This window comes from Rhinolophus sinicus, chromosome 3, assembly GCF_057876585.1.
Source record: "Rhinolophus sinicus isolate RSI-liver-muscle chromosome 3, RSI-T2T, whole genome shotgun sequence".
NCBI classification, from domain to species: Eukaryota; Metazoa; Chordata; class Mammalia; order Chiroptera; family Rhinolophidae; genus Rhinolophus; species Rhinolophus sinicus.
Genome location: NC_142503.1, coordinates 144,787,795 through 144,802,564, shown reverse-complemented (window position 1 = coordinate 144,802,564; position 14,770 = coordinate 144,787,795). Strand labels below are relative to the sequence as shown.

The 14,770-nt window shown below is 41.5% G+C and overlaps 1 protein-coding gene across 1 annotated transcript in view; it reads right to left on the bottom strand.

Annotated features, from left to right (window-relative positions):
- The window catches only part of SLC27A2 (solute carrier family 27 member 2), a 37,293-nt gene extending 23,289 nt beyond the window's left edge, over positions 1–14,004 (bottom strand). The window contains exons 1-4 of the mRNA XM_019730669.3: positions 12,900–14,004; positions 6,461–6,670; positions 5,116–5,274; positions 2,628–2,752 (exon numbers count right to left, since the gene is read on the bottom strand). Of these exons, the coding sequence (XP_019586228.3) occupies positions 2,628–2,752; positions 5,116–5,274; positions 6,461–6,670; positions 12,900–13,377 (972 nt within the window). The 5' untranslated portion in view covers positions 13,378–14,004. The remainder of the gene's footprint in view (positions 1–2,627; positions 2,753–5,115; positions 5,275–6,460; positions 6,671–12,899) is intronic.
- Between the last annotated feature and the right edge of the window lie 766 nt (positions 14,005–14,770).

The following is a 14,770-nucleotide window of genomic DNA, read 5'->3' as shown; positions in this document are numbered from 1 at the left end:
GTATAGCTTTGTAGTAAGTTTTGAAATCAGGAAGTATGAGTCTTTTTTTTTTCTTTCCTAGACTGTTTTGGTTATTTGGGGTCCCTTGAGAATCCATGTGAATTTTAGAATGGATTTTTATTATTTCTTCAAAAAACATCATTGGGATTTTGATAGGGATTGAATTGAATCTGTAGATTGCTTTGGGTAGTACTGACATTTTAATGATATTAATCATCCAATGCATGAACATGGGATGTGTTTCCATTAATTTATGTCTTCTTTAATTTCTTTCAACAATGTTTCATAGTTTTCATTATGTAAGTCTTTCACCTCCTTGGTTAAGTTAATGCTTAAGTATTTTATTCTTTTTGATGCTATTGTAAATGGAATTGTTTTTGCAATTGCCTTTTAAGATTGTTCATTGTGAGTGTATAGAAATGCAACTGATTTTTGTGTGTTGACTGTATCCTGCTATTTTGCTGAATTCATTTATTTGTTCTAACAGCTTTTTGTCCGTAGGGTTATCTATATGTAAAATCGTATCATTTAAAAAAACTTTATCTAAAATTTTTTGAGGTAACTTTGATCATTTCTTACAATTCTTATAAGTATTTTCCAGACAAACCCGAACTCAAGAGTGGGGAGAAGCAAGGGCAAACAGGAACTCTAAATCTACTTCTAGATTAGAGGTCATCCATGAATTATACACCAAATCTTAACATATTTTGAAGATATAAAAGCCCAAACTGTCTTTGTTTTCCAGCATCTGACACAATATTAAGAGAAAGGAGAAAGGTAGAAGTGTGTGTATGTGTGAGTGTGTATGAGCCCGAAAGAGCTACACACAAACATGTCTCTTTTCCTCAAATCCAAAGGGGGCTCCTCTTAGAACTAATAGAACACGGCTTCCCTCAGGAGACTCTTAATTGACAGTTAAAGGAGGTGCCTTTAAGACAGAGAAGAAAAGCCAAACAGAAGGACCCCATGTGGATTTCTGGGTTTTAATAGAGAGTCATACAATCTTGAGGAACAGATGGAATACTAACGTGAAAAAAATAAATCAATGGCGTCAACAGAAATTGCTGTGGAAAAGGTCCAAACCCAGCTCATAGCTAATTATGACCTTCATGAATCCTTTGAATCTGTCACCAAAATCAGAATAATATGTGCTAAGCCCAAACATTTTTGGGGAACATATTATTTCCTTCAACTTAATTATATATCTTTCAAAGGCAAGAATTTAGAGGTTCATTCAGCAAAATCTCTTGATGCCTAGGATGTGCCAGGTACAGGTCTTGGTGCTGGAGATCTGGCAGCAAACAAAGCCCCTGGTGCATGGAGCTTGCATATAACTGGGGGAGACAGACAACAGTCATGTAAACCTGTACGATGTCAGGAGCAATAGTGCTGTGAAAAGCAGTAACCCACGGGATGAATGGTAAGAGGCAGAGTGATACATTTGATAGTTAGTAGGAGGGGCTTCTCTGATGAGGTGACACGTGGGCAGAGACTGAATGAGAGAAATGGGGCAAGAGCATCTTGTATAACTTTCTATAGCACACAGAAGCTGTTATGTAAGTTGAACATAGGTGTTTATAAATAGCAATTAATCAATTGAGTGATTCTTTGAGTTTGTTTTCCTATGATGAGTGAAAGAATTAAAGGGAGTAGAATCTGGTGAATGTACTGCACTATGTAGTCTAGTGTTTCTCAACTATGGTTGATTTTTGCCTGCCAGGGAACATGTGGCAATGTTTGAAGACATTTTGATTATCATGGCCTGGTGGGGGGGTACTACTGGCATGTCCTGGGTAATGCCAAAGATGCTACTAAACATCCTACAGTGCACTGAATAAGTCCATCCAGCAAAGAATGAATGGGCCCAAAATGTCAGCAGTGCCACTGTTGAAAAACTTTGATTTGGTCCCCAGGCAGGCTGCTGTATCTCTGATGAAAGCTGAGGAACTAGGCAGGAGTTACTCTTTCAAACAAGATATCTAAATATCTGAAAACTGGGTAGAACCAAGGTCCTTGTAGTTACTCTGGGGAATCTGTTCCAAGCTTGGTGACAGACTAAGTCAGATGGTTTCAAAGCCACATGGGGATTTATTCATTAAGCAACATTAAATAAGTTTCTTGAATACCTTTGGTATAAGATAGGGCCAGGAGACAAGATATGGTCCCTGCCATCAAAAATTTTACAGCCTAGGAAGGATGGGAGACATGAAGACCAACACCTACAATGTGACAAGTCCCATCATAGGATAGAAATCAAATGATGTAGGGCAGAGAGTGATGCCATTTGTTGGAGTGACCCAAATAGGATTAACACATAAGGTATCATTTGAGCTAGCTTTGAAAGTGAGTAGGATTTAAATAGGCAGAGAGGTGAGTAGAGGATATGCTAGGTAGTGGGTAAGATGTGAAAACAGGTACGAAGATAGGAAGTAATATTAATAGCAATTGCCATCTAGTAACTCTCTTCTATAAGACAGGGTGGTGTCAAGTACTTTATTGTGACAAACTGTTGTAGTCTAAAATGAAAACTGACACATACAAATCAGCAGAAGACTCGCATGACCCAAAGTGACTTGAATTCTCATCTTATCCATTTCAAAAAGATAATGAAATATGGAAAGTGTTACCTGGGGTGAGTTGCATAAATACCGAAGCAGTTCACCGATATACTGAATGACAGTGATGTTGTATTTTCTACAGTCATCCCAAAACTGGCTCGCTGAAAATTTGTTCCGCAAAACAAGAGTAGCACCTACAGAGAAGGCATAGAAAGGTTAGTAAAGAAATGCTACAAAAAAAAAAAGTCTCCCCAACTACATTTGTCACTTTTGAAAGGTAGAATTAGGTATTATATTCACAAACACGTATTGAGTACCAATTATATTCAATGCAAAAAAAAGAAGACCTGGTTTTGTCCTATAGGAGCTTCCAATCTAGTGGGGGAGAAGACTCATAAAAAAGTCTTTCTAATAAAAGTCAGTGTGCAATAAATAAGAGATTCAAATGAGACCCTAAAGGATCGTGAGTGTGTGTGTATTGATTAATTCTGCTTGGGGGCAAGGGCTGAGACAGGCATATTTTGGAAGAGGCAGGATTTGAATTAGCTCTTGAGAAATGGAGAAAGATGAGAGAATTCCAGACAGAGCAAAATGCATGAATGTAAAGATAGGACAGTCCAGATGGCCAAGACGCAGTTGGCCTGTGACGGGTGGTGAAAGGCTCATGGGAGATGAGCTAGCAGTGCAATCATAGAGATGTTCAAAGTGCCAGGTGGAGGAACTAGACTTCATTTTGTAAGCAATGGACAACCAGGTTCTTGAGCAGGCAGGAGAATGCTTCTCTGATGGGGGAGGTAGACAGAATAATGGTTCCCAAAGATGTCCATATCCTATCCCTAGAACCTGTGAATATTCTACCTTACATGGGAAAAGGGGCTGTGTAGATGTGATTAAATCAAAGTGTTTTTTTTTTTAAATTTTCATTGGGGACTATTGGGGAAGAGTGTGTTTTTCCAGGACCCATTAGCTCCATGTCAAGTCGTTGTTTTCAATCTAGTTGTGGGGTTGCAGTTCAGCTCCAAGTCAAGTCATTGTTTTTTTCAATCTAATTGTGGCGGGCACAGCTCACTGGCCCATGTGGGAATCAAACTGGTGACTTTGGTTTATGAGCACTGTGCTCTAACCACCAAGCCAACTGGCCACCCCAAATCAAGGATTTTGAGATGGGAAGATTATCCTGGATTATGTGGTAGGCCCAATGTAATCACAGAGGTCTTCCTAAGAGGAAGGTAAGAAGGTCAAGGGCAGAAGGAGATGGGATGATGGAAACAAAAAAGTGAGAGTGATATGCTTTGTAGGGGCCACAAGCAGGCAGCGTCTAGAAGCCAGAAAAGGCAAGGAAATAGATTCTCTCCTAGAGGTTCCACAAGGAATGCTGGCCCTGCTGACACCTTGATTGTTAGGACTTCTGACCTTCAAAACAGTAACAGAATAAATCTGTGTTCTTTTAAACCACTAAGTTTGGGGTAATTTGTTATAGTAACAGTAGCAGACTAACACAATGGATAAAAATAATTTATATTCATATCATATTCAACCCCATTACTGGCAAGAAATGTAGTAAAGTGAAATTAAAAAACTCAGAAATATTTTTTCATGTTATTAATTTATTTTTACTCCTAAATATACTCAAGTCTAATGTTTTAAAAGAAGAGAAAAATTTTTAAATGCTATTTTTTCTTCTTTAGCATGTATTTTTGCTGCATAAGCAAATGTGTAAGTGATTGATCTGTCTCTTCGGGAGACTCAGAGTCACCCTGTTCTTGAAGGGCCCAGCAATATGGTCAGAGCCAGTTGTTTCTTGCTGATTTGGAGGCTTGATACTGGGCTAAGTGTTTTATAGCTGATCAGTAAGTTGATGAGAGAAATGAAGCAGAGGCTTGGGCAATTGTATATGTATATGTATTCATATACATATGTGACTATTTATAATGAAATGCCACATGGGAGAAAAAAATAAGTTTTTTAGCTAGGAGTGTTAGGGATGGCTTCCTGGAAGAGGTGGATATCGGACTGAGGTTTAATGTATAAAAATGGCGTCAATCCTACTGAAAGAGAAGATGGCAACTCTAATTTGAATGGTAAAGAGTGAGAAGGAAAGAGAAGAGATGACAGTCTAGGTATTGTGACCAGAGCAGAGGAGCCATGAGCGGAGGGAAGAATGAAGTAGAATGAGGACAACTGAAGGAGAAGTTTAAGTCAGATGCTGATGGAGATCAACAGGCAGATTTCTGAAGATGGTAATGATGCAGGAGAATTATTTATGGACTATAAGAACCAGTGTCTTAACCCGGATAAAAACCTCAAATATTTTTAAATTTCCTTCTTGATATACTGAACTATTAGAGCATTATATTGCTCTAGACAAGCAGGCATGAGAAAATAGAAATTATTTTAGATACCTGCTTGTGATATGTGAGCCCAATAGCCTTGTTATTAACATAGAATTAAACACCTTCCTAGCACCCAGGAAAGTAGCCAAATTCTGTACTCCTTTTGCTTATGAGCAGCTGTGAATGTGGACTAATCTCCAGTCCTTTGTGAGAGAAAAGCTTACCAATCACAATACATCCGTGTAGACCAATCATAAGGGCGGCACTGTGGTACAAAGGGAGCGTGGTATAGATGACATCATCTTTCTTAAACCCGCTGATAGTAGTCAGGCCAGTTCCGTACCAAATGCGACGATGATTGATTGTCGCAGCTTTTGGGAGACCTTTGCAAAGAAACATACAAGAGAAGGCACGAGTGAACCAAGATTGGTTATTCACAGACATGTGGTCTAGCAGAGAGATCTGGTGTAGGAAGATTCATCATCCAGTGATTAGAGAATTACATAAGGGAGGGCCATGATCATTTAGACCCGGAGTCAGCATTTTCTGCAAAGGGCCAGACGGTAAATGTTTTAGGCTTTGCATGGTCATGCAGTGTCTGTTGCAACTGCTCAACTCTGCTATTGTAGCCAATAGCAGCCAAACACATAAAGGAATGAATGTGGCTGTCTTCTGATAAAACTATTTATAAAAACAGGTGGTGGGGGTGAGGGTCGGGGAGGGTGGGCTGTACTTGGTCCACAGGCTACAGTTTGCTGACCCCGGTGTTAGAGTGTTGTTACAGTAGTAATTTTAACAGAAAGGAAGGAATGTTTACCGAATTTCTGCTCTGTGCCTACCACCTTGCAAGATATTTTCAAAATTTCGTTTAATTCTTATAATTAATGATAAGTAGATTATATTCTCTAATCCACAAATTAGAAAGATGAGATTCAGAGAGATTAAATAGACTATCCATAACCACTTTTATGATTTCTTATTCTTCTTTTAGTGTTTCCTTATGTAAATACAAGCAGTTATGAACATTTGCTCATAGGTTCTTGCCCTTCTCCTGTTTAAAAAATATGCACACTCTTCTGCACTTTCCCACTTAACAATGTATCTTGGAGATATGTCCATATTTGCATATAGAAATTTCACTTATTTATTCATTCTGTTATTCTCTCTCAGTTATATCACGTGTCTTCTCTGGTGTTTCATTTATAATTGGTCATACAATACACATGGACTCTAAACATAATATCAAAATACAAGGATCATTTAAAAAATTCCAAAAACCTATTCAGTGCCAAATTTCATCCATCATCATAACTATTTCTGTAAATCTTTCTTAACCTCTTTATCTCTTCTACATACCAACTAGGGGAAAATACACGTAGCGTGGAGAAACCCAAATGGGATCATAGGCTATGAAATAAGGTCAGTTCCCATAGACCAAGAGCTAAATCCCCTGAAGTATTAGTTATCTGATAAGTTTCCTCAAAGAAAGAGAACATTTCAAAACCCAACCCAACATTGAACTCCTTCAGGATGGGTTCGTTTCCTTCAGAATCCTCTCTTTATTTTTACCTGTGGTTCCAGAAGTATAGATGTATAGGGCAGGAGTGGAAAAAGTAACTGCAGACCTCCATGATTCTGGGGTAGGTTCAGTGGACCTTTCATCCACTTTGTCTAGGAAAGAGTCAACCCCATCTCTGTTGGAAGTTCTGCTCACGTAATAGATGGACACGTTATCTTTTTTCAGGCTTGGCAGCACCTCTTCAACAGCTGCTTGTAGTTCTGAATGTCATAAGAAAAAAATCCAAACAAATTCAATTAGTCCATTAAAGTTCTGTCAGCGCACCAAGCTTCATAGTAATTTTGTTTTCAGCATAATTTTTGTTAAAATATCGATATGACAAATGATACTTATAGTTATGCATTTTTAAACATGGAATTTGTCACATCTGAAAATATCACCAAATTCCAGTATTTGAGGAAAGGTTGGATTTTGATGGTTTCATAATAAGCAGATGGGTGGGCTGAAAACTGTACAAACAAATGGACATATGGGTAAAAACCAAGATACATAAGTGCATAGTTATATGCATATACATCTCAAAATACTCCAGTTGTTCCCAATATGTGCCCCACAGGGCCAGTGATGAAAAAAAATTTAAGGAAAGAAAAGAGAAATGCAAGTAAGGAAGCCATGCTAACTAACAAAAATGATGGAAGCCAACTTTATGTAACACTGTATTTATTTATTTATTTTTTTAACACATCAGTACCAAGTAGTTCCGCTAGGAAGCTTCAGCTGATCTGAGAAATAAGCTCTAAATTTCATAAGCACATTCTTTGGTCTGAGAAAAAAAAAAATGACTGTGTTTTTTAAATTGTGGGTCACAAAAGAATAGTGGATTATTAAAATCATTTAAAGTGACCAGTATTTTTACAAATTAAATAGAATGAAACAGAAATTTTCTTTATTTAGAAAGTCAACTGAAACACAGATTCTAACACAGCTCTTGCAGACAGTCTGAAAACAGTTTTTAAAATGCCATTTGTAACTGTGATTTTGCATTTCTCTCATTGACACTTTGGAAACACAGTATTTAATAACCTATCGTCTAGTCTATACACAATGACTAGTCCAGCACAATGTGTGTTGGAACACCTTTCAGACTGAGACACGCATATACATCTCTACCTCCCCCACAAATCACCCTGAGGTCAGAAAGGTGTGTAATCAAGGTGAAGTCCCCCCAGGAGTAAATTAATATTTAACAGGGAAATACATACTCATCTTACATTTACGTCATTATATAATTTCTTAATAATATTTTTCATTTCTCTCAGTTAAAGTTCTTGCTTACATGAACTCATGTTTTCTGAGTAGCCCTGGAATCAAGGGTTATTCCTTGGAATGAGGTTACCAGGTCATACCAAGCCTTACATAATTGTTATCACTTGATGTCTATAAGCAACCATGTCACCTTGTTGACCAACTATGTACTTCCTTATTTCTCAGAGGCTGTGGGGTGGTCCCTTTTAAATATTGGTCATTTCCACTCATTATGCAGAATAATCTGAACTCTGTCCTGCTCCAGATTCAATAACATTAACAGATGACTTAGAGTTTATTTTGTTTTACCCCCTTCACTCCCTTCTTCTTTCTAAAGAAAAGGAACTGTTAAATATTCCCACAAATGCTAACAAAGTGCTGGTTTGCTTTTCAGTGGAGATGTACAACCACTCCCCTTGCAAACTTTAGTTATGAGCAGGCTAAGAAGAAAAATTTGAGAGAACATCTTTAAGCTAGCTCTCCATGCAGACCTTGGGCTGGCTGGCTGGGATCCCAGCCCTTGAATACACTAATCATTTGATGTATGTCTGTGTTTCTGCCCCCCAATATCCTACACACAGACCCTCCCGCTATGATCCATCCTGTGCTCATCACCCTCTTTGGTAATGAGACCCAGCAAGAGAGTGCCTCTCTTCTATAGCCCAGTGCCAGAGGCAAACAAGTCTGTGGTAGGGTGAGGCTGGGCCTCAGGGACATTAGGTCTAAATGGGTTTTCTCAAATCAGACTACATATGACTTTTTTTTAACACGTTGCGTACGGCGGGGTTTAAATCCCTCGTGAAGATTCTCTTGATCCGTATGCAACGTGTTAACATCATTTTTTATGCCCTCATGCCCAACCCAATGGTTCTTAAGCTTCAGAGAAGAAAGCCTGTTGCAACCAACCAGAATGGAGAACTCATTAATATAACAAACATTTAATGAATGACTACTATGTGCTCCATATTACTAGGGCATTATTCAAAGATTTTTGATGGAATTCTAAACCTTTGAGACAAAGTGCATTGAAGCAACTCATCTAAGTGACTCCTTAGGCAGCCCAGAGAGATCAAAGCAGTGGAGATAAGATTATCTTTATGCCTTGGTCCTTGACTAACATTTGAAACTGGAAAATTACCACCTTCCATGGAAACGAGGTCACTACTATTGGCCATTGGCCATTCCTTGGATTTTTTGAGTCCCTATTTTCTCAATAGTGTAATCTCTTCAGTAAACAGCTTTAAAGAATTACTATTATTTAAGTCCAGTCTGCTGTTGCCCTTTAATGTAGCATCTCACTGTGGGAGGTACTGTGATGAAAACTGCCTCTGGGCTCCTCTTGCCTGGAATACACCCTCCCCTAGTGCACTTGCCCAGCTCAGTTGTCAAGGCCCCCAAGAAGCCTTTTTCATCTGCTCTTTTTTCCCTACAGCACTTTGTAGCTCTCCCAGCATACTTATTACATTCTCCCGGGTGTCACAATCAGTTGTGTACATGGCTTAGTTCTTTCAGTGGACTGTAAGATTCTTGAACTAATTCATCGTCTTAATTCCCCATCCCATAAAGGCAGCTAGCTTGTCCCTGTGGGGACTCTCTAAATGTTTCTTGATTTGAAATTAAATGGTTGTACCATTTGCTTTTCTCAATCTAACCTCAAAAGTTTGTGTGACAAGACTTTTCCTTGGTCTTGACACTAGTTTTATAATGAAGCTTTCCCGTTTTAGAATGTTCAATAATGCAATACTTTTGAAAATTATTGGAAGCATTTTCCTTTGTCACATTGCTTAAAGGAGGTCCAATTTTGTTTTTCACAACCTTGCAATACCAGGTCAAAGGTAATCTGGGACATTTTATAACCTCCCTCGATCCCAGTCTTGCAATAGAAAGCATCTTTAATCATTAATAAAGCCTTGCAGAACCTTTCATGGCTGTGTTGAGTCAGACAGTGTAGACTTTGACTGATGAAGTGAGCTGATGAAGAAGACCTGGGTTATCCTTCCAGTAGAAGAGCTAGTTTACTGATGATCTTAACGCTAGCATAACTGGAAATAAAGCAAACTTACTATTTGGGGGGCTCTTTTGGATGTTTTTACAAAATATCCTATGTTGTATGAAATTAAATATGCTTTCCTGTCTTCCTCTTATTCTATGTTTGGGAAGTTGCTTGAAAAACTACCAGACCACCAAATTGGTTTCTATCTACAACAACACAGGTTCAAATAAGTGAAGGCAAGTTTTCCATGAGATTATTTACATCATACCCTGCCATGGAGAAGGATTCTGAAATGTACTACAGAAAGAACATATTCTCTGGGAGAAGGGTGCTTCTTTTATATTCAGGGAAATGTTTGTGAATCTTTGACTTTTGGTAAGTATAGTAAATTCTGAAGAAATAACTGGATACTGAAATTCCTTTAGAGTTGAGCCCTGTTAAGCTTTACAGGTCCCCCAGATTTATGACAACTGGATCAATCCTCATGATTAATGCCACTGTTCTGGTCCTTTACATACATTCCAGAATGTGACAGTCAGAACTCAAGGACATATACTAACTTCTAAGCGCTGTGCCCAAAACTCAAAGTCTAGAATCAAATCCTGTTGAATTGTCACCACTCCAATAGTTCTAAAACTCCTCATCTTTATTTACCATGTTCAGATGGTGTAATAGAATAAAAGTACCCTGGAAATGAGAAAAAAATTTGAGTTCTGTCCCCAGTTCTCTGTTGCTAACTAGCCATGTGACCTTGTGCAAGTGATATCACCCCTTTGGGTCTTTGTTCAGCTATAGAACAAGTGGAAACTAGACTGTTTCTCAAAGTCTAGTCCTCACTCAGATCATCTGCTTCAAAATCTTCTGGGAGTGGGGTGGGGCTTACAAAAATACATATTTCTGGGTCCCCCCACAGTCCTACGGAATCAGTGTTTTTTGGGAATGGGGTTCAGGAATCAGTTTTTCAAAATAAGCTTCCCAGGTGATTCTTATGTTCATTAAAATTTCTTTTCTCAAGTTTTTATTGAAGTATAACACACTCATTAAAGTGAGAAGGTAATGAATTAGAATATCTCTAAGATACCTTCCAACTTTAAAGAATTCTAAGAACCAGTCAATTCAACACATTTACACATGGGCATGTTTACTAAGCATGAAACTTTGGACTCTGTTACCACCTTTGCAATAACTGTTTCCATTCAGAGAGTAATTCTGCATGTTGTGCAATGGTCTCTCAGTGATTTGGAAAAACTGAATGTTTTGCAAATGTGTGTCCTCTCTCAAAGGTCAGTTTACTGCCAGAGAATCCCATAGGTCCACTGGAAAGGAAAGTACATGTACACTAACCGAAACATAATGCTCAACAACGGAGGACGGCTGCCTGGGTAGAGAAGGAGTTATCTGGCTGTATTTCCGACTTGATTACAGAGCCATCTATTATAGTCATTTAAACCCAAGCTTCTTTGTCAACGAAACTCCCAGTCCTTGACCTTCCTCACAGGCGGCCTGGGATGCAGTCATGTGCTGCATAATGATGGTTTGATCAATGATGAACCACATATATGATGGTGTTATACCATATAGCTTAGGTGTAAGTGCACTCTACGATATTCACACAATGACGAAATCACCTAATGATGCATTTCTCAGACCATATTCCCATCGTTAAGCGGTGCCTGACTGTGCTATGCAGTTTAATAGTATTTCAGTCCTGCCTGGGATAGTACAAAATTATTGCACTAATAACTTCCCTCTGAATCGACTGGTAAAGTAACAGATTTACGAGAGTCTTCTCATTAGGAAGTAGTGAAGTTGTCTCTTTGCTCAGGCAACTAGAAATTGTTGGGAGTTTTCTTGAAAGGACCATCACCGTCAAATAACTTGGTTGCCTTTAAAACTGTCACCGTTTTTAAACTTTATACAAAACCTTCATTTTGGGGGAACAGGTTTTCTGGTTCCTCACAAGTGAATAGGTATCTCATCTTTCTGTGACACTAGGCAAACTGCTTAGCTTGCCTCCATTTCCTCAACTATGAGATAAAGGGGGAGAGATGAAATAAAGGGGGAAAGCAGATGGATGCTTGATCCCTTCCAGCTCCTGCCCTACTGCTAAAGCTCTACTGCTTTACGGCTATGTACAGGAAGGTAGCATGACACAGGGAAAGTTATGGGCATTGAAGTTGGACAGACGTAGGTTGGAATTTTAAGCCTCAGTTTCCTCAATTGTGTAACCGGGATAAAGATATGTTATCTCTCATAAAAGCATCCAGCATAAGGCTTGGTACAGAAAGGCATTCCCAAAAGGTGAGGCTTCCTGGCTCTCTATTCCTCCATGTCTTTCAACCCACACCTGGCTAGGCCTCCTTTTACTGCTGGTCCTTATGTAAGTGCAGAGAGAAGCTTTCTGGGAAGGGAAAACCAGCAGCCCCTGGGTCACAGGTTTTTGGTTTCTTTCTGGCCTGGTTGCCACTGTAGTATGAAGGTATGAACCATTTCAGGTCTTGTTGAAATATGGCAGGAGATTAACAGAACCAAGAGATAAGAGGGAGTCACTAGGGCACTGCAGCCCATCCCCAAAGTCTTCTCCGTGGGACTAAGTAGGGTCACCTTCTCTCTGCAGTGAGAATCCAGGGGGGCTAACAGCACTTGTGGGCTGGAAGCAGCCGTGAAGACCGCCTCATTACAGATGAAGAAACCGAGGGTCAGAGAGGGGAAGGGATTTTCCCATGATCTCAAGCAGCAGAAGTGGGAACAGTTTTTGTGGATCCACTGGTGTTCAGCCAAGACTCTTTGCATTTTAATGCAGATGTTATGAAGTCTTGGCTAAGAGACTGGGCTCTGGTGGCAAACTTCCCTCGTCAACCCCGTGCTCCCAGCTCTGTGATCTGGAGTATAACGCTTCACCTCTCGAGCCCCAGTGGTCTCATCTATAAAGTCCGATAGCAAACCCTACCTGTTGTGACAATTAAAAGCAACACTGTATGTATAGTGCTTAACAGGGCCTCATGGTCAGTTTCCACAACTGGTGGTTCTACTGATCATTAATTAGCCTTTCGAGGAAGGGTTGCCATCCCCTTCTTCTACACCTCCAGGTCCGATTTGAACCTCCCCCTCGAACGCCGTACCCTCCGCTGTGGTGGGTTTTCAAGGCGCAGAGGAGCCCAATGCCAGGGCCGAGCCGTCCCCGGGCTCACCTGGCGAGGCCAGCAGCACCTTCGCCCCGCAGCACTGGAAGCAGTGCAACAGGGACTTCGCGCGGATGTTGCAGTTGAGGCACGCCATAGCACAGCCCAGCTTGAGCAGCCCCAGCCACAGCCATACGTAGGCGGGTTCATTGCCCATGAAGATCGCCACGCAGTCTCCTTGACGAAGGCCGAGGTGGTCGTGCAGCGTCCGCGCCACCTGGTTGCTGCGTCGGTCCACCTGGGCGTAGGTGAGCGTCTCGTCGCGGAAGATCAGGAAAGGCTTGTGTGGGGTCTGGCGCACTTTCTCCAGGAAGGCATGCAGGATGGTGCGCACCTGCCGCTGTTGCCCGTAGCTGCGTATCCGCCGGGCCAAGCCAGCCAACAGTAGGAAGTAGCCCGTGTCCTGGAAGAAGTAGGGGCAACAGAGATTGACCACCAGCGGCAGGAGCAGCAAGCCCGCCAGCACCGTGTAGATGACGGGCAGCATGACAGTGGCGGGGCCCTCTGTCCCCGCAAGGGAAGAGGGCGCACTCTGGTCGTGCAGCGCGGCGGCGGGGCGAGCTCCTGGCGGACGGCGGGCGGGCTGCGCAGGGGCGCGCGGAGAGGCTGGGGGAAAGGCTGTGTGACCCGGCTCTCAGCACCGTCGCGGGCTCTCGGGTAGGCGGAGTAGCGTGTGGGCTGCCGAAGGTTCGGGGCACAACCTGCCGGCTGAGCCCGCCCTCTCGTGGGGGTGCAGCCACCTGCGCTCCCGACCCGCCCCTGCGGTCGTCCCTCGGCTAGGAAGGCGGCACCGCTTCTCGGCGGTGTCTCGGCCACTTCTCCGCCCGAATCTGGAGGTCTGGGGTCAAGTCTGAACTCTCCTGCGTTGTAACCAAAGTACCTTACACCTCGGAGCCACAGTTTCCTTATACAAATGATGATAAGATGCTCTAAGCGGATGTTGAGAAGATTGGAGGAGATAATGCAGACGTAGGGCTATCATTTATTGCTACCATAATAGAGTGCCTTATAGAAATGACTTACTGTTATTATCAGTAAAGTGCTTTATAATGCGAGATAACCCTGTTGTATTAGTAACGGGTACCAGGTGCACCGCCAAATCAGAATCCCATCTCTCTCCTTCCTGGTCCCGGGTGCTTTCAGCCAGATCATTCTTTGTTCCTCAGATCTGCTACCTCCCTCCCCTCGCCCCCGCCCAATCCCAGCCCAGTTGCCAGGCGGTCTCCCGAGGCAAGGATTGCAGGGTAGAACAACAAAAGCACCAGCGATTGTTACCTCCAGCTCACCCAGCCTCTGGGTGCAGGACAAGGAGAGGGCGCTCTAGTCTGAGTTGGCACCGCCTGGCCCAGATAGATCAAATTTGGCCTGAGGTAATGCCATACTTTGCCAACTGAAATAAAAACCTGGGGATATTTTGATTTGTTTTAATATTTTATTCTGTTCAGTGATCCTCCCCCGAACCCTCCATCCTTGTATGTTGAAGATTCTACACTGTTGTCAGCCCAATTCAACACACATTTACTGTGGCTCCGTCAGAGAAGAGGGCAACGCAGAGGAAATGAAGTAAATGTTTTTGGCATTTCTCAAAAGCCATTTCTTTTAGTGTGATCCTTTCTTTCCCTTAGTGGTGCTTCTAAACAGAGTGAATATTTGCTGCTTGCTGTTGAGGAGGGTCAGGATCTGAGTAAAAAAAGTGTTTTACTTTCTTCCTCTCCTGCCTTCCTGCATTCATCCATCTCATCCTTAGGAGATACAAATAAGAATGCCTACCCCTGCCAGACACTCTGCTAGGGGCTTCCTTATGCTATATTTTGGAGCCTCACAGTCATTTAAAGGTGGCACTTTCATGCTGACTTACAGATAGGAAAGGGATGCTTAGT